General features: G+C 33.9%; 1 protein-coding gene across 1 annotated transcript in view; it reads right to left on the bottom strand.

Moving 5' to 3' along the window:
- LRRC9 (leucine rich repeat containing 9) overlaps positions 1-24,595 on the bottom strand; it is a 104,433-nt gene extending 79,838 nt beyond the window's left edge. The window contains exons 1-9 of the mRNA XM_069465013.1: positions 24,548-24,595; positions 24,057-24,275; positions 23,078-23,218; positions 22,503-22,566; positions 22,128-22,198; positions 15,353-15,535; positions 8,240-8,395; positions 5,529-5,725; positions 4,448-4,579 (exon numbers count right to left, since the gene is read on the bottom strand). Of these exons, the coding sequence (XP_069321114.1) occupies positions 4,448-4,579; positions 5,529-5,725; positions 8,240-8,395; positions 15,353-15,535; positions 22,128-22,198; positions 22,503-22,566; positions 23,078-23,218; positions 24,057-24,275; positions 24,548-24,595 (1,211 nt within the window). The remainder of the gene's footprint in view (positions 1-4,447; positions 4,580-5,528; positions 5,726-8,239; positions 8,396-15,352; positions 15,536-22,127; positions 22,199-22,502; positions 22,567-23,077; positions 23,219-24,056; positions 24,276-24,547) is intronic.
- Positions 24,596-25,893: the final 1,298 nt, after the last annotated feature.

Here is a 25,893-nt window from a genome sequence, read left to right as displayed (position 1 = left end):
CATAAAACTAAGGTCCTGTCTAAAAGTAGCACAGAATCTAGATTAAGATGATATTGAAAAGATGATTTGAGAAGTAAGTGATCCTATGTGGCATACATTTGCCTTTGATGACATGTCTAGGTCCTCACCTACATTAGCAACCAGGACCTGAACATGGATGTGAGCTAAGATCACAGAGGTGAGCTTCCTGATGGGTGGTCAGTTTCTCCCTGAGCCTCATAAATTTGAGTTTCTAACCTAGAGCATCTGCTTTTCTCACTAGCAAATACTTAATCAGTACAGCCAGGAGCTTGCCAGTTACTTCTCCCTTAGAGTTGAAAAGAGAGCTCCCCAAACCAAACTAATCCCAGAGGAGTTCACAGTCTGGTAGAGGAGCCAGATATGAATAGTGTTGCAATCAGCATTCTGCCTGCGAACCGGTTTAGAGGTCTCATAAAACAGCCACATTATCATCTGGGGTGGGAAACCTGCTGTTCTTCCTATAGGGGACCATTTTCTTGGCCTAAATCTGTCAAGTCTTCCCTAAATAAACTCCCTGGAAGCACTGAACCTATCATTATTGCACTTCCCGTACTTTGGTAGAAACTAATGCTGTAGACATTTTAGATAACATTTTTGTTATACAGTGGACATCTAGGTAGGGCTCAAGGGTTCTCAAGAATTGGTGGAAGGGATGAATAGACAATACCTAGCTTCTACTCTGGTACCCCAGGAATGCAGGAAGCAGGAATGGGCACAGGAAACTTCATGAAGTGTGACCCTTTCATAGAGCTTTTGTTTGCCTGGGAATTCGACTGCTGAGCAATGATGGGGTGAGGGTGAGGGATGCAAAGACTTTTGGAGTGAAGGAAGCCAAACAAACAAAACCACTTATGTGGTAGAGTACTGGGTATGCTCCAAGGCACACAGTTCAGCTAACTCAAAAAGATCTGGAAAGGAGTTATACTTTAGAGACCATAGGGTGGAAATGCTGAATCCTCCACTATAGGTGAAGAGTCAGAATGTAATTTGGAAGGTAACAGATTGTTACAAAGGCTTTTGTTTTGTTTTTAACAGAGTGCTTTCTGTGTAGGAAGCATGTCAACAGGGATCATATGAAAGACCATTCAGGAATCTTTACTGATTGATTAACAAATGCTGAGTACCTACCTACTACATGCAGGCACTGCATTAGGTGTTGTAGCAATAGTCTGGGTCGGAGGTTATAAAGACCTGTGTGCAGGTGATTTTGGTCACATTGGTCAGGAGAGAATGAATGAAAGAGACAGTATGGAGGTGAACCTGTGGGTCTTGGCGCCTGATTGGATGTGGAGATTGAGGGAGAGAATTTTACAGCTGAGGTTCAGATGTATGAAATAGTTGTTTCAAGATTCTTCAGAGAGTTTGAACCTAGGTCTTCTGTCTCTTCTTTATATATTCTATTACTTCACAGCTGACTCCCTTTTGAATGTATTGAATTTGCCTTGCCGGTTGGACATCCAGATAGAGATGTCTAATAGACAGGAGTTCAGGACTGGAGTCTAGGAGAGAGGTTGTAGCTATAAGTAATTTGTGAAAGTACAGGAGTAGAAGAGATTGGCAAGGGAAGGCATAAAAAGAAAATGCAAAATGTCTGAGTACGAAAAACAAGAGAGATGATGGAGTTATAAGGAAGAAATGGTTAACAGTGTCAAATATTTTAGTGGTCAGGAGAATGAGAGCCTCTCATTTCAGTGGGTACCCTCACTCATTCAGTGGGACCTGAATGTATAAGCAACCACAATGATTTACATCACTGACTAAGATATTCATTACACAGAAAGATACCCACAAACTTTTGTTAATATACAAAAGGTGTGCTCATTTAGCAAATGTAGAATGCATGTGTTTTTAAATGGTTGGAGCTTAATCTTACCTATTAAAATGCACTTCATAATCCTAGTTAAGGGTTTAATAAATTCTATTACTTGACTTACTGACTTAAGCTGATATTTTATCAGTATAAATCAAAAAGTTTCTGCTGCTATAGCTCCTTAAAATAGTAACCCATGAAATCTTTATATATAAAGAGTTAGTTTAATTACTGAAAGTTATTATATACACAAAAATGAAACAGCTGAGTATCTATAAAGTGATATGGAAGCTTCAATTAGTAATTATCTACTGGGCTAGGAATCCAGACCTGTGCTATGACTTATAAGGCACATGAAACATCTATCTGTCCCCAAGTAATGTATAAAATCACTTATATATTGTTTGGTGGCACTTTAAAGTTATATTTTTAATTATAAGTACATTGTATCCATAACCAGGTAGAAAGCTGAGTTCTCAAGCACAAGGACAGCATCTTTTATGCTTTAGAGTCCCTACTTAATAAATGTTTTCTGATGTCAATGTGTAACTCTACTGGCAATACATAGGTAAATAATATGAAGCTATAATGATAAAGCTATAGTGTCAATGATCTACTCAACTAGCAAGTCTCTGTAAAATAAGGATTTTTTTAAAACTGAAAAATATAATAATTTTATTTCATAAAAAAATGAAACTAAGAAATATTGAATGATATACAATTAGAAATCTGCAATGCTTTTTTTGTTAAAGAAATAGAAAACCTTTCTATTTGAGTTCTACCTCTACTCAAGTATGATACTTTTTATTTAAATACTAAATCCTTAGCCTTAAAAATATTAATAAAAGAGAAGTCAATGTTTAAATAAAACTACTAGACATGTAGTACATAGCAAGTCAAAGCAATTTACTAGTTATTTCTTAACATACATAAAAGATCAGAGCTACTCAGAAGTAAGGTAGCCAAGTTTGCAGTATGCTAAAAGTAAAAAGATGTCTTTTAAATTCTGCGAACATATATTTGATCTTCTTCTTAAAATAGATCAAGGTTATTCTTATTAAAGCTAAGTAAACAATTATTAATGCTTATCAAAATCCCTCAAAGCTATTTAATTTACTATCAGGCTGACACAGTTATCTAAATGGCTTTTTAGTCATTTTGTTTTATTTTTTTTTTTTTCACTTACCTGCTTGTTTTGTAAAGACCTTACTTTGCAATAGGTTAAAGAGAAACAGAAATAATAAGCAATTATGTTCAGGTTGAGTGAATATAAATGAAAGATTGAAAAATTATTTGTGCACCCTGCAAAGAGACACCATTCAGTTTTTGCACTTGAAAAATCAAGGCCTTTGTTGTTTTACATGAGAGCTGGGATGAACACCTTTTATATTTTTGTACATAAAAATCAAGTATTATGGTTAAGCAAACAGTGGTAACTGCTGGGCAAATGGTGTATGTACTTAAAAGCAAGTATTTTAAAAGGTCTCTTTTTCCCTTGGGAAGAGCTCACACTTTTCCACCAGAGAATCCCTAAGACCCTTGAGAAGCTTTTATTTACAGAGTAAAAAGCCATGTCTAATAGAAATCAGGGGGCTTGGTTTAAAGTAACTCATAACAATCACACTTTTTTTCTAAAAAGCTAATGCATATTTTGCATTCCATTCCATAAAAGTCAGTATTTGTTTTGACACCGACTTCAAGTTAAATCGTGCTTCAGGGTGATGTGCCAAGTCTATTCTATAGTTTCACATGCCTCCTAGCATATCTCCACATACCCATGTTCACATTACGGTTCTAGGGCACTCTGGCTATTTCATAGGCTTCTCAATTAAAAAAAAATGACTCCAGAAATATAAAAAGTTATAACTAATAATATCGTTCTTCAAGGCTTTCTTTTTTCTTTTTTTTTTTTTTTGTAAAGGTCATTTCTAACTAATTGTGTCCTCTAGTTTAAGCAACACAGTGACTCCCTTGTTTCAACAAGTAGGCCTTGGTTCTAAAGCATGGATACTTGCTTTTTGTTCCTGGTGGCTCTCTCCATTTTTATCTATATGGACTTTTGACCTGAAATCCTAGTTTAAGCATATACCCTATTCTAACTTGTAGTGTTCAAGTATACCCTGACTGAAGCTAACTCTAAACAACACGGCATGGACCGACAGATTTGCTAGATATCCTCCTCCCATGTTGGCAACCTGCTGTCACCAATCCTACTTTGGCATCTCTGCTCTGTTCCACCTTCTCAACCAATATTCATAATCCAGGTCTATATCCAGTCCAGAAACAAATAGTATAAACATACATAAAAATTAATAATTGACTAAATTATTTTTTTTCTAAGTTATATTCTGTTCTTGGGTTATGGAAAATTGAGCAAAGAGCAATGATATAACATTAGGATGTCTTCAAAGTTGGCTCACAACAATGGTATAAACAGAGAAATGTATAGGTGACAAAATTGGCAGGTAAGTGCCAATATTCAATAGATGAATATTCTGCATGAGAAATGTTTTAAAAATAGGACATTTTTAGGTTTTATAAGTTGATATTCTGGTTGATGATTCTGAGTACTTAAAATTATTTATAAAGCTATACCTAAATTTCAAACAGATTTACCAGTCGTCAGATCGAGTGCCTTCTTCAAAATGGATATTCCCCACAGTCTCCAACTCAATTAATAAAAATGGGATCAATAAGCCATGAGTTTTCTTCTTTTGCTTTACTTCAAAGTGATAAATTGCTTCAATTCTATAGAAGAAAAAAATAAATACAGCTATTAGATCTAAAATCACACACACAAAAAAATAAAATCACAACATTAAAATTCATGATAGATTTTTTTGACTGATATTAAAATACAAGGCTTCCTTTCTATGGATAAAGAAAGCTTGGTGTTGACAGTGAAACCAAGGAAAAGACATTCTCTTTTTGGCAATTAAAATCACCTCTAATTTTGTTAATCTGAAAATATATAAAAGTTAGAGGACTATCCTGGCTCTACCACTTATGGCATTCAGATCTTAGACAAGTCACTTAACCTTTTTATGCCTGAATTTTCTCAGTAATATGGCAACACTATTAGTCCCTATGCCTTAAAAGGCTGTTTTGAGGATTATATGCAAAATATATGTAAAACTCTTAGCAAAGAATTTGGTACAGAGTAAAAAACCAATAAATGTTACTATTATTATTGTTAGTATTATTATTACAGGGCAAACTAACTTATCCACTTAGTGCTTTAGGAAATAAAAAAAATTCACAGTCCTTACTAAGCCTTTGTGTTTCATATTTCTAGTTGATAACTGAACCTGAACTTGTTTCTACGTGATTTCAGACAACTGTGTATGTGCTCTGCCAGGTCTCATGTATTTGGTGAGTTTCTGCACCAGTAGCAGCTCTATTTTTTTTTTTTTTTAATTTTTAGACACTAGAGCAGTGATGTGGCACAAAGCCACGCAGAGGAAGCTCACTGTTTCTAATTAAGAACTGCCTCTGCAAAAAACTGTATGCCAGCTTTGAACCAAGGATGCCTCTATGTACTAGGAAATGGAACTAGGAACACGTTCCATGCTTTATTTACTTCATACTATTGTTCTTTCCACTCCTGAAGAAGGGAACTGAGCTCAATCTATGGCCCTGAACAATCTTATTTTCTCATGTTTCAAATCTGAACAACTAGACAATTCGTTAAACATACTCATCTAGTTTTTTGTTCCAGAATGCTACCCTTTCATTCAAGGCATTTATTTTGGTCAATATCTTCTGTTGAAGACTTGGTTCTTCTGTGACAGTTTCATAATTCTTTGATCTTTCAAGCTCAGTTACTTTATTGTTACTGGATCTAGCACTGCACCCTTTGCCAGATCCCTTTAGTTCAGCGAGTTCCCGTTCCAACTGTTGAAAACAACATACCAGAAAGCAAAATAAAACATGGTAAGGGCAAAGCCTGAATTGAGATATTAAATTTTTAGTGGATTTAGTGGCTAAATAATTAATTGAAACTAACAGAGTAGAAATCTATGTAATATGTAGGCCAAACTTCACAAACGCGTGCCAAATGTGATTTCAACTTTAGTGCAACCTCAGTCAGCCAGTTTCTCTTGAGCAAGTGACAACCTTAAATACTTCAAACATGGCAGTGTCTCAATTGAAAATAAGCAAAGAACTAGATTTTTAAATATTATTGATGCTTCTATTAAAGTCAGTAAAATTAAAATAAATGCTATATTTGGTATAAAAATGTTTAAACTTCAAATAATGTAATTGTTCACACAACTACTTTTTAATTTTTCACGATTTTTTCCATTCCTTTGGTGTTCTACAAAAAAAATTAATCATAAAAAATACACAAAAGCACGTATTTAAGGAGTATATTTTTCCTTTTGCTATAGTCTCTTACTTGGCTCAGCACAGCACCAGTCTTTAAGATTTTGGTATTTTGGGGTTTTTTGTTCATAATGGACTTTTTTGCATTAACTTGGATATTTTAAAATAGTGCATTCAGTATTATTTATCTTGATTACTGAGGTTTTGTACACTCCCTTAAATTGTGGGCCCCAGGCAAGAGCCTCTCTTGCCTCATTCTAATCCCAGCCCTATAAGATTTTAAGATAAATTGTACTGTACAAGAAGTGTACATAAATAGAAATTTACTAATTATCTGTACTTCTTCTCTATAATAGCTATATCCAGCTGTTAAAAAGCAAATTAAACATATTTATAAAAATGTCTATAGTCTTATACATCTATAACTATTACTTTTCACATTTGCAGATTTTATTTAATACATGCATTTGCATATGAAAATGGCAGATATAAAATGATTCCCAAATACTGGTCTCTTGTGATTTTTATTCAAAGAAATAATTTAAATTTTGTCAATGTTTTAAGAATATTTTTCTGATTATAATAATTAAAACCTGTTCATTTTAGAAAAAGCATTTGCATATTTTAAAATGTTTGTTTTTAATGGCTACATACTATTCTATCTTAAGAATGAATAACTTCTCTTGCTGAACATTTAGGTAGTTTATGATTTTTTTTGTTATTAATAGTATGGTGATAAATATCATCTATAAATCTTTACAATAGAGGACAAGTAGATTTACTGCATCAAAGGCCATGAGCATTTTTAGGCTGTTAATATATATGACCAAAGTTACACTCCCACCAGTGGTGTATAGTGTGTCACATCCATTTCCACTGGCCTGAGTACTATCATGTGTTATGCTTTGACAGTTTTATAGGTGAAAATGGTTTCTTATCTTAATTAACATTTAGAAATTAATAATCAGATTCAGCTCTTCTTTCAAATGTTTATTAGTCATTTTTTATTTCTTCTTTTGTAAAATTCTAGTTTATGTACTTTGCTCAGTTTTTCTATTTGGATATTTACTTTTTATTTTGTTTTACTTATAAGTACTTTTATACTAAGGACATCAACTCTTTGTCTATCATGTTTGTTGAAGACAATTTTTTCAGATTGTCATTTATTGTTTACTTTTTATTAATGATGCTTCTTAGTACAAAAGCATTGTTTTTTTTTTTTCTTGCAATCAAATCTACATTTTGTGCCTTTGCAATTTCCAGTATTTATTCTATTTGGCAGGCCAAGATCAGTTAAATATACCCATCTAAATACTTATTCTTCAATTTTTTCGTGTTTTCATTTTTACATTTAATTCTTTTTTCCCCCACTAGTATTTGCATTTAGTAACGTGTAAACTAAGGATCCAACTCCCTATTCCAAATATTTGCATTATTTTTCTAATACCGTTTATTGAATAATCCATTATTTCCTCATCCTTTAAAAAAAATACAGTTATATCTATATGAGGTTCTGTTTTGAGGTAAATAAGTCTTAATTTTTCAGGGTCTACTTTTAATAAAGGAAATATAATTTATTCTAAATAAAAACCACACATAATATACTATTAAACTGTAGCTTGATTTAAAGCTCCCACCTTGTTGTTTACCTTCATAGTATTAGTAAAGGGACATTTTAGCACTTTAAACAAGAAAATGAATTTTGAGCATAGCCTGCTGGTGTCTAATAAAAATGCAGCTGAAATAAGTCTAACAGATCTCTGTAACTCTCAGAATCATACTGAACTACACAGCTTTAAAAAAATTTCATAATTAAATAAGCCTATAAGCTTTTTTGAATTGCAGATTTCTCAGCATAATTCAATAAGCCTATACCTGTTTGAATTGCAAATTTCCAATTGCTGCACTTTAAGAATACAGCTTAGTTAAGTACCTGAAATCAAAACATTTTTGGGGCAAACAACTTGAAATTCAGTAATTTAAAAATATATATATATATGTAATTTAGAAGATATCGCTTGCTATCTTATCTGGCAGTTTTCTTAAGATGTGGCCACTGGAATTTTACATAATAAATCTTACGCTTTTTTTCACAAAGCTGAATAATTTTATTCGTTCTTCTGGCAACTTCTGTAATTTGCATTTGCGATCATTCAGTCTTTCAAGGTCTTCATTGAGATGTCTTTGAACAGTTTTTATACGCATATTGTAATACATTATTTTTTTCATTGCTGTGGTCTAAAAGTAAAAAAAAAACCCAGATGATTAGCTAAAACAAATTATAGGTAATTACTAGTGGTATTATATGAGTACAGCATGTTATATAAAACAATTTGAAAGTTTTTCATGCTCAGTTACTAGTAATAATAATAGGTGGAGTGACAATGGCTTCATAGAGTTCTATATTTAAATTTAGTAGGAAAAATATAAAATTCCAAAGATTTTTCTCTGTGGATAATATTTAAGTGGGAGGCATATTTACATTTATTTTCAGGATACAATATAAAGAGATAGAATTTAATTTATAAAATAGTACCATTTAGCTAATGAGGCAGTACAACTCAAGCAAATATGTAATACATTATTCCTGTTAGATTAACTCAGGGAAAAAATAAAGAAATTAAAAAGAATTAAAAACAAATGTAACATTACTCAATTCATTTTTTAAAAGCATGGCTAAGAATTATGATTTAATTTTTTTGAAATCTATAGAAGAATGTTCTAAATGAACTGGTTTTAGACTGAGCAAATTACTAAATTGTCAATCTAATCCAATTATCTTGAATTAATTAATGTCAATGGGTCATCCAGTTATTAAGAAGTTTATCATGATAAAATGATTAAATCCATCTTTATGAAATATACCACATAAATTGTCCTTAAGAATTACATTAGTAACAAAGAACTAGCTGAGGAGAACATAAACAAATTAGGTATATCATAAAAATGTGACCTAGTATAACTGTTTACCGGAAATAATAAAGTCATTTCATTTTATCAGGAAATCTGCACCTAAATAAGCTAGAAGACTTAGACGTGAATTTTCTATAGCTGCAGCCCCTTTTTATATGATTTATTTAGTACAGAGTAGATAATCAAGATCCCAAACAGAGTACTTTGGCATAAAAGACAGAATAGAAATAAATATATGGTCCAATGAGCAGGCCAAAAGAAATCTCTTTCCCCATGAATATTATGAAGTTCTGAAACTGAAATCACTAAATTCCTCTGACAAAGATAAGGCATTCATAACATAGAACAGTTAAGAAAAAATTTGTTTTAGGATGATAAACTGATTAAAAATCTCCGATAATGAACAGCTTAACTTCTGAGGTACAACTAAGTTACAAGAAAAAACTGTAACTTAAGAAATGGCAAATGGTGTTTCCTGATTTTTTGCCTATTTGGAGAAAAATGGAAAATTCAGTACAAAAGTCTTTGAGTCAGTGACAGCTTAAAAAAATCTCTAATGACTTCTTAAATATAAAACAAGAGGAAATCCATATGCAGAAGAATGAAACTAGACTATTATCTTATATTGTATTTGAAAAAAAAAACACCTCTAAATGGATTAAAGACTTAAACCTAAGACCTGAAACTATAAAACTACTGGAAGAAAATGGAGGAGAAATGCTTTAGGACATTGATTGAGGCAAAGATTGTATGGCTAAGGCTTCAAAAGCATAGACAACAAAACCAAAAACAGACAAATGGTACTATATTAAACTGAAAAGCTTCTGCATAGCACAGGAAACAATCAACAGTGTGAAGAGACAACCTGTAGAATGGGAGAAAATATCTGCAAGCTATTGATTCAATAAGGGATTAATATCCAGAATATATAAGGAACTTGACGACAAAAAAACCAAATAATCCAATTGCCATGGTTTGGATATGGTTTGTCCCCTTCCAAACTTCATGATCCCCAGTGTTGGGGCATAATGGGAGGTGTTTGGTTCATGACAGTGGATCCTTCATGAATAGATTAATGCTCTCTCTCAGGGGTGAATAAATTCTCACTCTCCAGTTCCTACAAGAGTTGGTTATTAAAAAGAGCCTGGTACCTCCCCCCCTTACTTCCTTTCTTATCATGTGATGTCTGCACACACCATCTCCCCTTTGCCTTCTGCCATGAGTAGAAGCAGCCTAAAGCCTTCCTCAAATGCAGATGCCCAATCTTGAACTTTCCAGCCATCAGAATTGTCAGCCAAATAAACCTTTAAAAAAAATTTATTAATTACCCAGCTTCAGGTATTTCTTCATAGTAACACAAAACAGACTAAGAAAGATTTGCAAAGTATTCATTTGATAAGGGACTAATATCCAGAATATACAAGGAACTCAAACAGCTCAACAGCAAAAAAACTAAATAATCCAATTTAAAAATGGGCAAAGAAACTGAATAGACATTTCTTCAAAGGTGACATACAAATGACCAACAAACATATGAAAAAATGCTCAACATCATTAATCATCAGAGAAATGCAAATCAAAACCACAATGAGATATCATCTCATCCCAGTTAGAATGGCTAATATCAGAAAGACAAAACAACAAATGCTGGAGGCAAAGGGAACTCTTTGGTGGGAATGAAAATTAGTACGGCCATCATGGAGGTTTCTCAAAAAACTAAAAATATAGTTACTATACAATTCAGTAATCCCACTACTAGGTATTTATCCAAAGGAAAGCAAATCAGTATATCAAAAGGATACCAGTACCCCCATGTTTATTGCAGCACTATTCACAATAGCTAAGATATGGAATCAACCTAAATGTCCATCAACAGATGAATATATAAAGAAAATGTGGTATATATACACAATGGAATACTATTCAGCTTTATAAAAGAATGAAATCCTATCAGTCACAGTTACATGGATGAGCCAGAAGGACATTATGTTAAGCAAAATAAGTCAGGCACAGAAAGATACATACTGCATGTTCTCACTCATATGTGGCAGCTAAAGAAAATTTTGAGCTCATGAAAGTAGAGTAGAATTGAGAATTGTGGGTATTAGAGGATGGGACGAAGAAGGGAGGGAAGGATAGGGAGAGGTTGCTTAATGGGTACAAAATTATAGCTAGATAGAAGGAATAAATTCTGGTGTTCTGCAGTACCATAGGGTGAACACAGTTATGATTTATTGTATTTTTCAAAAAGCTAGAAGAGAGGATTTTGAATGTTCACAACACAAAGGAATGATATGCTAATTACCCTGATTTGATCATTATATATTATATATGAGTATTTAAATATCACTGTGCATCCCATAAATATGTAGAATTATTACATGTAAACTAAAGATAAAAGGGGAAACAGCAAGAGAACATGGGATAGAAGTAGTTATTTTGTAAGGTAATATGCAAGATGCCAAGTTAAATTTGAATTTCATATAAGCAACAAATAATGTTTTAATATCATACTTACTAAACTTATGCTTATTTAATTATACAAAATTATACTAAAATATTCTATCTAAAAGATAAAAAGTACTACTTTTTTACTTTGTTTTAAATTTTTTAATAAGCAGTGTATTCAAATATTTCAAAAACCAAAAAATTAAAAGATATACATTGAAAAGTCTACTTCCCACATGTGTTGTCCATTTTCCCAGTTGCCCCATCTTCCATGGATAACCACTGATTTTAGTTTCTAGTGTTTCCTTCCACACTTTCTTCATTTTTCTATTTTATTAAGACTATGCCTATATTTTCATATAGGAACATAAATTGTGATATTTTACTATTCCTAAACTTTTCCAAAATTAGAGTCAGGAACGGGAAGCAAACAAGTAACAATCAGGAAGCATTTTTGGTTCTTGTTCTTTGAGAATATATACTAAAATTATGGAAAAGGAGGGAAGACTGTTGTGTAAATCATAAATATAGAAGCAAAAAAGCTTTGTAGGCTGATTATATGCAATTTTCTTTTTGGGTATGGACTTTTATGAATTAATGTCAAAGCAATTTTCAAGGACTTTGGTAGAATTACTTGCCTGTTAAAATAGAAAAGTTTTTTAGAAATTGGACTACTTATGATTCAGTTGCAGGTTTGTATTAAGGCAAAATTTGATCCCTGTGCTTCTTTGATAGCCAAAAAAGAATGAAAAGTCATAAACATGCTCAACTATAGTTTCATAGTGATCATTTTTGTTGTACATAACAATTAAAATGGGTTTTTATGCACAGTAACTCATTGGATCCCCACAGCAACCCCGTGGTAAAGGGTAGATAGTATTTTCAACATCATCATTTTAATAGTAAACTGAAACTCAGCAAGGTGAAGGGTCTTGCCAAAGTGACAAGTAGAAAGAATCGAAGTCTTCTGATTTGAAACCCCATGTTCTTCTCTCTGTTTCAATCTGATTTCTCAATGGTCTTCCTGGTAGGTTCTGACTTTACTTGCCACTTGTAGTTTACACAAACTACTTCACAGTCATGGTGAAAATTTGAAGAATCAATAGCACTCTGTTGAAGAATTTATCACAGAGAGTTGCCACGACTTGTCTTGTTATGACTAGTAATGAAGAAAGCATTTTAGAAATCTATATCAATCCATAAATTAAAAATACTTTGAATTGTAAAAATCATTTTGGTCTGAATCAAAAGTTGAACTGAATTATCTATCCTATTTGTGTCTTAAAATGTAAAGGAAGAATAAATATTTTACAGTGGGAAAACTGAAATATAATGACATAATTTAAGAGGTCGGGAACTGTGTAACAATTCCTTATTTTGTTCTTTATACTACTCTTCACATATACAAAACTCAACCAAATATATAAGAATCTCGGTCAGAAACTCAGAAGAACCTGCCTCTCCTAGTTCTCCTTCTCAGTGTCCTCTGCAGGTTCCTCCTCATCTCCACAGCCTTTAACACCCAAATGACACACTTACCCATCCACACCATTACCTTGGTGATTCATCCAGTCTATGGCTTTAAGTGCCATCTTTCTGTTTTCAATTCATATTTATATTTCCAATCTGGGAAACTCTCTTAAATAGCAGACTCTCATATCCAATTACTTATTGAACATGTCCCTTTGGATGTTCAGAAGATTGTTCAAACTTTACATGCCTGAAATTAAATTGTGATTCCTCCTCCTAAACCTACCCTCTCATACTCTTCCTCATCTCATCAAATAGCAACTTATTCTTTCCATTGCTTGGGCCAGTAACTTGGAATTATTCTCTCCTTCCTTCCTTTGCACCTCATGTCTAATCCATCAGCAAATTCAGATAGGTTTCACCTTGTAACTACTACTAGAATCTGACTACTTCTTACCACTTCCTTTACTAACACCCTATATCAAACCATCTCCATCTCTCATCTAAATTACTAGAATAATCTAACTGGTCTCTCCGCTTTCACCTTTCCCCTCTAATCCTCTATTCTTAATCCATTATTCAAAAGGATCCCTTTAAAACATAAGTCATCCCTTCTCTGCTCTACTCGACATTTTCCAGTGGCCCCTATCTCACTCAAAGTAAAAGTCAAAGTTCTTACAACATTCTACAGAGTCCCATGTGATCGGGCCCCTACCACTCCTGTCTTTATATCTTCTCTTCCCCTCCTGTCGTCAGCTCCACCCCCACTACCGTCTTTGTTGTCCTTCAAATATAACAGGCATCCTCCTGCCTTGGGGGCTTTGCACTTGCTGATCCCTAAAAAGCTCTCACCCCAGATATCACATGGCTTGCTCCCTCACTTCCTTCAGGTCTCGGCTCAAATGTCATCACCTTATCCCCAACTCCAGTCCTGACAATAAAACAGCCAACATCCCTTTCTCTGCCCCTATCAATAATCCCTTTTCCTTCACCCTTGTTTTATTTTTCTCCATAACATTTATTATTGTCTGATGTATTAGTTGTTTATTTATTTTGTTGCTTATTATCTGTCTTCTTTCATTAGAATGTAAGCTCCAAGAAAGCACAGATTGGTTTCGTCACTCTATATCTCTAGTGCCTTGAACTGTGCCTAGAATATAATAGGCATTAAGTATTTGTTAGATAAGTGAACCAGCCAAGTAATTTCGTGAAGTATGTTCATCCTGTTCACTTTTGTAGAATCTTTGCCTGATGTAAAATTATGGAAATTTCAAAAATATGGTTGATACTATGAAATTTTGTTATTATTTTTAATTAGCATTGTTGGAGAAGACATTCTGTCCTGGTCCTCCAACGACTAGTAGTAGACAAGAATGCTAGCATTTTGCTCAGTGTTGTTAAGACAGTTCGCTTCTTAGTTTGAGGATGAAGAACAGGATAATCTAAGTCTTAGAAAAAAGTGAAGAGAAAATAGAACTTAAGAACAAATCTTCAGGCTAGCAAGAGAAGAGAAACAAGTTAAGATAAATAGATCAAGATATTCCTTACCTATGTTGACGTGATGGCTGAGCCGTGGGAAAAGATGGAAGGGCCTCATGTGGGGGCGTACGCATGCATGGCACACTAGATACTCAAAGCTATTTACTGGATGATTAACTGAATACACAAATGGAGCAAGGGGAGTGGCACTGGACTAGAAGGAGAGGTAGAACTATAATATGGAAAGACTATTAATAAGCATGGAGAATTCCTATGAACTCCATTATGAAATTAGAGATCCCTTGGTGGCATGTCAAAGTGGTCCCCTTACTGGGAGGTCACCATCAGTAGCAGCCCAGGAACAGCTGTCTTCAAAATTTCAGAGATGTGATGGCAGTGTACAAAGACCCACTTAAATTTCCAGGGAATCACGAGCCATCTTTTTAATTATATTAAAATCTACCTAATGTTTGGCATACTACCATCAACCATGGGTATTTTCTAGTTTTGATATGTACTATTCCAAATGAGAGGCAGTTACTTGTTACATTTCCATTGTATTAAAGCTTTAATTTTTTGTACATATAGCACTAGTCCAATTATTCTTAACAACGTTGATAATTTGTCAAATTTCCCTTCTTCTAGTTTTGTAGAGACTAATGTTTTTCTATTATTTCACCTTCCAGTAATATCATCAAAATTGAGACCCTAGTATTAGTGTTATTATTTACATAATTTCATATGAAATATCTGTTCACTGGGCAAAGTGGAATTGGCAACAAGAACTGACCTGCTGATCCTACCTACCATATGTGGACACAGCCAGAAAGAAGCAGTTAATTAATAAAATTTAAGCCACAGATACCTGATTATGGATGTACTTACATCTGCCAGTTCCTTGATTTGCTTTGCTGACACATCAAATGTGTCTAGCCTTTGAAGGCAAGGCAGGTGATACAATACATGTGTGGAATAATTACACAGCAGACAAACTGGATTGGTTTTATACTGAGGATCATTCAGACATAAATCCTTTAAGCAACGCAGCCTGGTTAAGTTAGTGAGGTCCTAAAACAACAATAATGATAATGTTCAATTAATTAATTTATTGTGACTTTCCATTTCTAAAGGCTGCTTTGAACACTTAAGATCACCCATAATCTAATGTCATGTATTCTAATAATGTGCTTAGATATATTAAAGCGATTTAGATGGCTAACATGTTTTTCTCTAGTGAAAAACATGCTAAATTCCTGAAGAATAGATTAATAATAATTAAACAGCAGACTCTATACAAACTATGCATTTTAAATATTTACTAAACCATGTATTCCAACTGGAACCTTGGAGCCAGTCACATGAGCACATTTATTCATCAGGAAGTTGTCCCCTCTGCACAGCCCCTTCTGCTAACACTTGTCCCCAGGGTACTGTAGGTCTCTGCTTCCTTCACCTCTGTCTCCTATACTTACCACCTAGAAATACTGTTCTCAGTCTTCCTTGCCCTCCAGATCTGCTCCCAAAGGCTATGGGATCCCTGTTCATTACAAACAGTCACCATGCAATTCCTGACTTTTTGTTGTTTTTTGTTTGTTTTGTTTTTTCCATAAATACCCTTTCTACTTATTATGATCAGCTAAAACCTAGCTTTCTCTCGAGGGCCTCAGTTCCTCACAAACTATGGAGGAAGAGGGGTTAATAATGCACTCCCAGACAAATGTTTCTCCTTAAAGTCCTTTTATCCTGATGTCTAAAGTCATTGTTTACATTTTCCTTTATTTGTCCTCTGGTCTTTGCTTAACTCTGCAGTCTGCCTCTTTCTGTTTAAGTCGTAACATTGTATGATTTAGCCAACTTGAATCACTTGAATTTTTAAAATGTGCCAGACCCTGTCTTGTCTTTAGACCTTCACTCATCCTGCTCCCTTTGGTTGAACTGATCTTTACTTCAATTTTACCTCTTAATCTGTCAGGGACTAACGCAGGTGTCATCTTCTCTGGGAGCCTTTTTTATCCCCCAAGATTGGGGTAGATGCTCCTCTTAGGACCTCTCTTAGCCAGTGGGCTTAGCTTTGTTATGAAATTTACCATCTCCTATGGCCAATTGCTTGTGCATCCACAAGTCTGTAAATCCATATGGGCTATGGCCCTCAGTCTACAAACTAAGAATGATATTTACATTTTTAAAGTGTTGTAAAAAATTAAGGAATATGCAATTAGAGTCCACATGTGGCCCACAAAGCCTGAAATATTTTCTATTAATACTAGGCATTTTACAGAAAAAGGTTGCCAACCTCTGAGATAAACTCTTTGAGAGCAGAGTTTGTGTCTTAACATTGAATTCCCAACACTCAGCACTTAGAACAAAGTAGGCACTAAATAAATTTGTAAATTGAATTATTACTTTCTACCAACCTCGAAGACATCCTTACATCTTCCTCATTACTAGGATGATGCCTGAGGTAAGATGGTACTATGGTGAGGTCAAACTTGAAAAGATACTAATTAGGAGAGTCAGAATCAGAATTAAGAGAAATCCAAAAGAAGAACTAGGAGGCATTTGTTCTAAAGATAAAGTACAAATGGAATGGAAAAGAGAGTAGTGAAGTTAGGTTGCTAAAATCAAGAATAAGTCAGGGTCAGGTGGCCAATGTATTCCAGACTCTCTCTCGACAAGTGAAAATGTGACTTACTGGCCTGACCTGAGGCTAGAGCTGAGCCCACGGTGGGAGCGGGACTAAGCAGAGTTGCTCCAAAAGGGAGATTTAAGGATGTACAGAGAATTATTTGGTCAAATTCTACAGGGGTAATGAAGGCAAACTGTTCAACTGTTCTGAGGAGCCCTTTGATTACTCTTTGATCACTGGGTGGCTGTGTTTCATTTGGCCATCAGTCCAGGCTAAGAGATGGTGGGTGTGAACTCTGAAGTCCTATATGGGAATCCCCCACTTATGTCATTGAAAATTTGTGTTGTGGTGCCTGGTATGGATGGAAGCTGGGCACAGAAGTTATTCCATCATTACCAAAAGAGTGTCTTTTTAAGGTGAGATAAAAGATTAGAGATAAAAATCTATGATAATAGTGTTTCAGGAACATTCCTAATATGAAGATAGTAAAAGTTCCTGTGAATCATGTTCAATGTTTTCATGATAGCCATCATTACTATAGACAGCTTTCTTAATATTATGTCATACAATGACTTTTCACAATAGTATCATTTTAAAATGAGGATATCAAAATGCAACAGGTTAATGTAATAGTAATAAAATAATAAAAACAACATATCGGTTGAGTCCTTACTATGTGCTAGTCACTATTCTAGGAGCTTTATTTCACCTAAACTTCATGTTCCCACTATATATTGCTGCCTCTGGTATGGGGCAGGGCTAGAACTGACAGATATTTCTGCCTGTGCAGCCTACTCTTATAACCACCCCAAGGCTACCATGGCTAGCCAGAGTAAGATAAATTTCTATAGGTTTCTTGGCAGGGCAATCCCTTATCTTCCCAACATCCTGCATTTATCTTCTTCAGCCTCATCTAACAATTGCCTCCCTCACTCTGTTCCAGCCACACAGGATTTCTAGTTCCTTGGCTCTGCCATACTCCTTTTTACTACCTTGAGCCTTCACACATGCTCTAATCTTTGCCTGTAAGGCTCTTTCCCTAGGCTACTCCTACTTAGGTCTCACATGTCAGCTGCAACATTACCTCCTCAAGGATGTCTTGTCCTGACCTCCCAAGTAAGGCTAGGTTGTCCTTTCATATGTTCCCACAGCACTCTGCATTTATCTTTCATAGCTCTCTCTGATCTCTTCTGCAATTTTAACATATTTAAGCATAAAGCTTTGTCCACATTTCACATTATTTTCTTGGAAGAGATTCCTAGAAGGGGAATTGATAGGTCAAAGGATAGAAACCTTTTTAAAGGACTTGGTACATATTGTCTAAATGCTTTCCAGAAAATCTCTACCACTTTAAACTACCACCACCATCATATAAATGTCCATCGTATCCCAATCTTGCTAGCACAGAGTACATATTTATAAAAATCTTGACTATCTAAAATATGTTCAGTTAAAAGTTATATCATGCTTTAATTTTCATTTTATTCATTCTTAGTGACATTGAAAATTCTTTTATGAATTTACTAGCCATGTGGAGTTCAATTCTACGAATTATTTGCTCATTTATCCTTTCTTCTACTGGGTATCTTAGGTTATTTGCTCCTAATGGGTTTAAAAGAGCTCTTTTAATAGTAAGAATAATTTCCCAGATGTTTTCTTTGCCTTTTAATTTTGTGATGTGTTTAACAGACTGGTTTAAAATTTCCATGTAGTTAGTCTTGACTTAAAGATTTAGTGTAGCATTTTATGCTGGCAGAACTAGAAGGGGGGAATCACACACACACACACACACACACATACACACACAACACACTTATCTATCTTACTAGCTGTCCCTGTGACAACTGTTACCACCCTCTGAGTGTCTCTGGTTTTCTATCATGGCTTATTTTCCATGTTTACTCTGATCCCTTATCTGATGGTCTCAGTGCTGGGAGAGGCCATGGGCACTAAGCATCCCTTTACACTCTTGCTTGCTATGCCAAGAGTGCAAGGCATGAGTGCTCTTTACCCATTTCCCAGCATTGTGTGTGCAGTGAGCAACCTCGAGGTATGAGGTAATGTCCCTACTCCTCCCAACCCCCTGTCCTTCTATAGAAAGCAAGCTTCCTTCTAAAGTAGTAGATTTCCTAAGCTCCCGAGTTCCTTAGATGTGATATGATGCGAACCTATTGCATGTTCAGAATCCATCAGGCCTACCAGTCACCCCCGTGGGATTTGAGGGGCATAGGAAACTGAACCAAACCAACATTGTGTTCATGCTACTTTCTGTGGCATGAGTAATAAAGTCTTTTGTCTGACCCACGAGTTTTGTTTCTTCTGCCAGTATCCATGAAACAGTAATAGGCTAGATTATTTACTCATTGTCTGCCTTCAGTCAATCTACATTCAGTAAGGAACCCACTAAGGACATATGACTGATCCACGAAGAAGACCTTTATCTAATTCCACCCAGATCACAAATTTTCAGTCTCAACTTCTGACTTGCTTGACCAGGTGTTTGCTAGCCCAGTTCACTAAATAACCAATCAGTTAAATGCCAGCAAGCCATCAAACATACTGCCAAAACATATTAGCCAAGCAGAAAGGGTCCCATGACTATGACTCTTTGAGACATGGCCTGGCATAAGCATATTTGCTTCCATGATAACTTATGACAGTTATTTTAGTCCTTGTCATCCTTGATCTCTCTGCCTAATTTGGGACTATGGACTATCCTGTTTAAAGTTCTCTTATCCTTTACTCTTCAGCTCTTCTGAGAGATCTTTGTCCATCTTTTATTGGCTCCTCATTTTCTTCAAATCCCCTAAATAAATACATTTTCCAAGAGCAAAGATTCATTCTTTATGGATATTTAATCCATATGAGATGTCTTCTAATAATTCTTAAGTACTCTAGCCCTGGAATTTCAGCCCCTCATTTTCAACCATGGCCCCACTGGTACTCTAAACTCAACATATCCAGGACCAAATATATTCTCTTTCCTCCCAAATTAGCCATTTTTTCTGATTTTGTGTATTTCCTGAGCTTGCTAAGAACTGTACTCTCAGATTCATTTTGGACTCTCTCGATCTTCATATTCTACTAGCTGCCAAATCCTGCAAATAATTCTCCTCCTCCTCCTCTCCCTCTTCCTCCCTGCTCCTTCTGTTTCTTCTTTTTTTGCTGTTAATGCCCTAGTTCAGATTCTCATAATCTCTCATTTACACTATTCTATAATATCTTAACTGGGTTTTCTGCTTGCAGTTGCTCCAAACCAACAAAGAGTAATTCCAGATTACCATCCCTAAAGAACATCTGATTATATCACTTCCTTGCTCAAAAACTTTAATAGCTCTTTGTTGCCAATAGAGTACAGACCATATTAAAGACACCATTGACCTTTCTAGTCTTAACTTTCAATATTCTCCTGTATACTCTATACTCCAGTCAAATGATAATGCTGATGTTACTCAAATATACCTCTTGATTTCTTACTTCCATGCCTTTGTGCATATTGTTGTTCCCATCTTAGAATGCCCACCCTCTACTGCCCAGAAAAATCCTCCTGCAATGCCTGTTAAAATTCTGTTGACACTTCAAAGTTCATGTTAAATATTTCCTCCTGAATTTGACTAATAAAATAAAATAGTGTTTAAATTTCTTTTTAAAGTACTTATTCTGCCTCATTCTATAGCTTTTTGGTCTTGTTATATTCTTCTCTGAGTAAGAATGCCTATTTTAATACTTATCAATTCAAAATTATTTCTATAGTATATTTACCTATCTTTCTTCAATACTTTTTAGAGGAAGTGTTTGAATATGCACCTTAAATCTTATATTGTCAAAATTATGAATGCCACATATTTTAACCCATATTATACGTGATCAACATAAGTCCTTTCATTTGGCTATTTTTCATTCATGTTCTTGACAAATGTTTATTGAGATTTACTACATATCTATCGCCGTTTTAAGCATTGTGGGTATAGTGGTGAACAAAATAGGCAAAGTTCCTGTACTCATGGAGCTTGTATTATAGCAAGGGATGTGTCAAAAGGAAAAGTAAAACAGAGGAAGTGTGATAAGGAGTGCGGCAGGTTGGGGAGGGGAGTGGGAGTTGTTGCTATTACAAAATTGGGCAGCAAAGGCATCACTAAGAACATAACATTTTAACAAAGATCTGAAAGAAATGAAGAAATGAGCCATGCAGGTATGTGAGGGACGAATATTCCTGCTAGTGGAAAGGCCCTAAAGGGAGTGTGTGCACAGATTAATAGTAGAGAAAAGATAAACACAGAAAGAGCTGTTAGGAGTTTTTTTTTTTTAATTTTCAATAACGTAGGTTAGAGATAATGACGTTTTGAACCAGGTTAGTAGTGATGCAGGTGGTAAGAATTGTTCAGACTCTGGACATATTCTGAAGGTGAAACCAACAGAATTTGCTGATGGATTGGATAAGGGAAGTAAAAAATGATGAAGGATTTTGGATTAAGTTACTGGAAGAATGGAGATACCATTTAGAGAAGTGGGGAAGGCTGCAGGAGAAGAAAGTTTGGTGGAGGGGAAATCAATTCAAGTTAGGATAGGAGAAGTTTATAGTTCTGGGGAGTTGTCAGAGAAACTAAAGGTACCAATTTAGGAGTAATCAGTGGATAAAAGGTATTTAAAGTCATAAGACATGATGAGATTATTTAGAGAATGAAGGCAGATAGAAATGAGAAACAATCCCAGGATTGATCAAGGGCAGTCAATTTTTTAGATGCTAGGAAAGGATGAAAAAACAGAAACTGAAGAGTTGTAACCAGAAAAACTGAAAGAAAACTAAGAGAAAATGACATCCTAAGAGCCAAGTAAATAGTTACTTGTTTGGCTTTAATAGTATCAGGTCATTAAGGCCAATGTAGGCAGCTGACTCTCAAATTTCCTGGAGTATCAGGTATCCCAAAATAATAAAATTATTCTTAAAAGGGAACTTTTTAGTACATTTTATGCAACAAAATGGTTCATGATCCATGCTGATAAATAAAAATGAATCATTCCACTTAAACATACCTTGAAAGAACATATTTGGTTACCAGAAAGGTTTAATTTTTCCAGTTGTTCATTAGGGTCAAGACATCGGCCTTTGAAAAATAAGATGAAAGAAAAATTAAATTTCTTGTTTTACTCCTGTTCATGTCATGTTATACTTCTAAGTTGTATATGGCCATCAATTCTTGCATATAAATAAGACTAATGGTATCATTGTATAATTAGTAACAACTGATTAGTGGGTAATATTTTCACATCCTGTAATCACAGGTTGAGAAATGCTTTGCAATGATATACAAAAAGTCTAAAAAAAAAAAGAAATCAAAGCATGTACTTTTTTATACTAGTAAAAATTGTTGTAGCATTATCTCAGAATCCAAATGAAATAGTACATACCAATGCTGCTTATTAGATTTCCAGCAAGGTTGAGATCATTTAAATTCTTCAAAGTTTGTAAGCCCTAAAAATTCAGACAATATAATTTAGAAAAAAAAGTCATTAAAAGTCTTTACTTATAAATCATCTCTGATCAATCTGGTTAGTTCTCCAGGTGCTCTGAGTATTGGGTGCTTTGTACTTCACAAGCACAGAGGGAAATGGGTGCTTCAGAGAAGCCATCCTTGTTTCTCTCTCCTGGAACCTAGAGGAAATTATTGGAGGGAAAAGGGAGGGGAGTGGAGAGGAAAAGGAGAGCAGTAGGAGGAAAAGGAACATATCTCACAGAATACATTTATAATCTTTGGCACGTTATATCATGCCTCTAAACCTCTTTTTTTTTTTTTTTTTTTTTCTTTTTAACTTCAAAGAAGGAATAACACCACCTTATCTCTCAGGCTTGTTGTGAGAGTAAAGAAAGTGATGTAAAAGAAGCTCTATGTACATTATAAAATGCTACATACATGTTAGTTCTTTTTAACAACAATAATTATACTAGCCATGGATTTACATAGAAATCATTGAAATTATCTTACCTGAATATTTTTAATTGTATTGTGGTTTAGCCAAAGAACCTGCAATTTGATTAATTTCTCTAAATTTTCTATTTTGGAAATTTTATTATAATATAAATACAGTTTTTCCAAATTTCTACATTCTTGAAGACCTCTAATTTTCTGTAAAAAAACAAAGAGGGAGACAGACTCATGTTAGCTTATGTTTTGTCATTAATCCTTTCAATAAAGTAGGTTTCTAACTACATTTTCTCTTAAATATTACATTTTATTACAAAATAAATATCCATCAAAATGAACTAAATTTTTTTAAAAGAAAAAGCATATAGTCTTTCCACCTAAGTACTATTTTCAACTTTGCTATTCTCTTTAAATTTTAATCAACTCTAGACCTACTTTTATGTGGTTATAATCATAATGCACATACATTTGGAAGATTTTTTAACTTAAAACTGTTTCTATAATCCTTCAAATTATGATATTTGATAATTAGAAAATACTTCTTGAAGTTTATAATTTTCTTAAAAATTACCTCATGTGTGACATATTTACATTTCAAATTTTTAGCTATTATAAATAACACAACAAATATCCTCATGCATATAGTTATTTTCTGCTGTTGAATTACTTCTCTAGGATAAAATTTTAGAATAGGGATTTCTAAGTTGAAAAGAATGTACTATGCACATTTTTATGGCTCTTGATACATTTTGCAATATTGTTTTTAGATGTTATAATTTCAACAGCCAATTGTGTCTAAGTAAGCCAATGTTACTACTAAGTAATACTGGCTATGATTTGATACGATTACCAAAAAGTAGAATATGTTTATATTTTAATTCCTTATTTCTAGATTTTCCTTTGTACAAATTAATTTCTATCTTTTGTCCATTTATCTGTTTTACCCATGCCTTATAGATATATTTCAATAAATTATTTTTCCAAAGCCAAAGAATTCAGGATAAAATACTCCATATAAGGTTAATATATTTAGAGTTACCTCTATGCAGCACTCAGCAATCCAAAGTTCTTTAAGTTGTAAACAAGTCTCTAACCCTGAAATTTCTTTTATATCTTGAGCAACAATTGTAAGACTTATTAAGTTAGGAAACAATGACAGTCCAACTATACGAGGATACCCTGAGAAAAACATCTCCAGTCTTGAAGTGTCTGATCCTTCTTGTACAACCATCTCATAAGATAAACCATTGCACAAACACTGTTTAAAGAGAAAGAAACTGGGTTACTACTTATTTTAGATGATACAAAAAGACTTTTGCCATTAGAAATTATAAATTATCAATTGAAATGATGCCATTTTTGTACTCTCTCAAGAGAGAAAGTTGTACTACATGTGTGATTTTTCTCTGTTTTCAAAAGTCACAGGGTAAAAGAAATCACTAAATAACCCTTCCAGCTTTAGAAAGGAGCATAAAAATGTTCCATTTAATATTGTCACAAATGTTGAAAATAAGTTTGGTTTTGACTCACCAGTTCTTTAATTATTTCTTCTTGGTTTAGATTTTCACTTTCAATCATTTTCCATTAAAAACAATGGTCATAATATTATATCTGTCAAGGAAAATGAAAAATTTAAATAAATACTAGGGTCATGTCATTCCAAGATAAAAGGGACCTTAAAGGAACCACCTACTTGTGGCTTGAAATCATCATATAGTATATAATCAAGTATCTGTCTGGGCCCCAAGAGATTCCATTCCATTTCTGAAGTTTCACGTTAGAAGATTATTTTTATTCTGAATTTAAATGTTTCTCCATAACTTCTCACCTTTTATTGTCATTCTAATTTTTTCTCACATAATGAGCCTTCAATACTTGAAGAAAATAGTTATCTCTCATCTATACCGCTACCTTACTCCCAGTTCAAGTTGTTAGTTCTCTCACTAGATATTCCTGTTTCTCTCCTTTGAACAGGCTCTGGTTTATCCTTAGAATTATACTATGGTGTCCAAAACTGAACACAGTTCTCTAAGTGTACTTAGCAAAGAGAAAAATCCTCAAGGCTTAGCAATATACTTGGCATAGTAATAAATGTTTATTAAAATGAATTCTCTAACTTCTTCATTCTAGATGATATGAACCAATTAATAACTAAATAGCTTCAATAAAATTTAACCAAACTTTCATAATTTTTAATATTTTCATTATATTATTCCAGACATATACTATCTAAAGAATATAGGAATCCTGGTTTCAATATGATGACATGACAAAGCAAGATGTAGAAAATGGTGTATATTGTAATCCCACTTTTTATAATAACTCCTCCACAGATATTTGTTTATACATATATAAATATATATATGTATGTATGTGTGTCTATATATGACATCAGGAGAAAATATGGAAATATATATAACAAGTTGTTAACATGAGTTACCTCAGATGCAGGTGAAAGCTAATGTGGCTAGAATAGGAATGTTGGATAGGGATAGATCAAGGCAAAAATGGAAAATAAAAAAACTATACTTTTTAAAAAACATGTTTAATATTACATACTATGAATATATAACCATTTATTTATTCTTTCTATTGTTGGTAAACATTTGGACTATTTCCAGTGGGGATTAAATAATGCTTCTCTGAACATTTTGTCATGCACATCATAGCTAGAAATTTCCTTTGGGTTTATACCTAAAAGTGGAATGAGGAAGAAATAACTATCATTATATACAACATGGATGATTCTCACAAAAAAAAAAAAATGTTGAGCAAAAGAAGACACACACAATGAGTACATACTGCATGACTCAATTCATATAAAATTTGAAAACAAACTAATCTGTGGTATTAGAAGTCAGGATATTGGTTACCTT

This window comes from Eulemur rufifrons, chromosome 2 (genome assembly GCF_041146395.1).
Source record: "Eulemur rufifrons isolate Redbay chromosome 2, OSU_ERuf_1, whole genome shotgun sequence".
Classification (NCBI taxonomy): domain Eukaryota; kingdom Metazoa; phylum Chordata; class Mammalia; order Primates; family Lemuridae; genus Eulemur; species Eulemur rufifrons.
The sequence above is the reverse complement of the archived record's forward strand: the minus strand, read 5'-3'. Positions and strand labels throughout refer to the sequence as shown.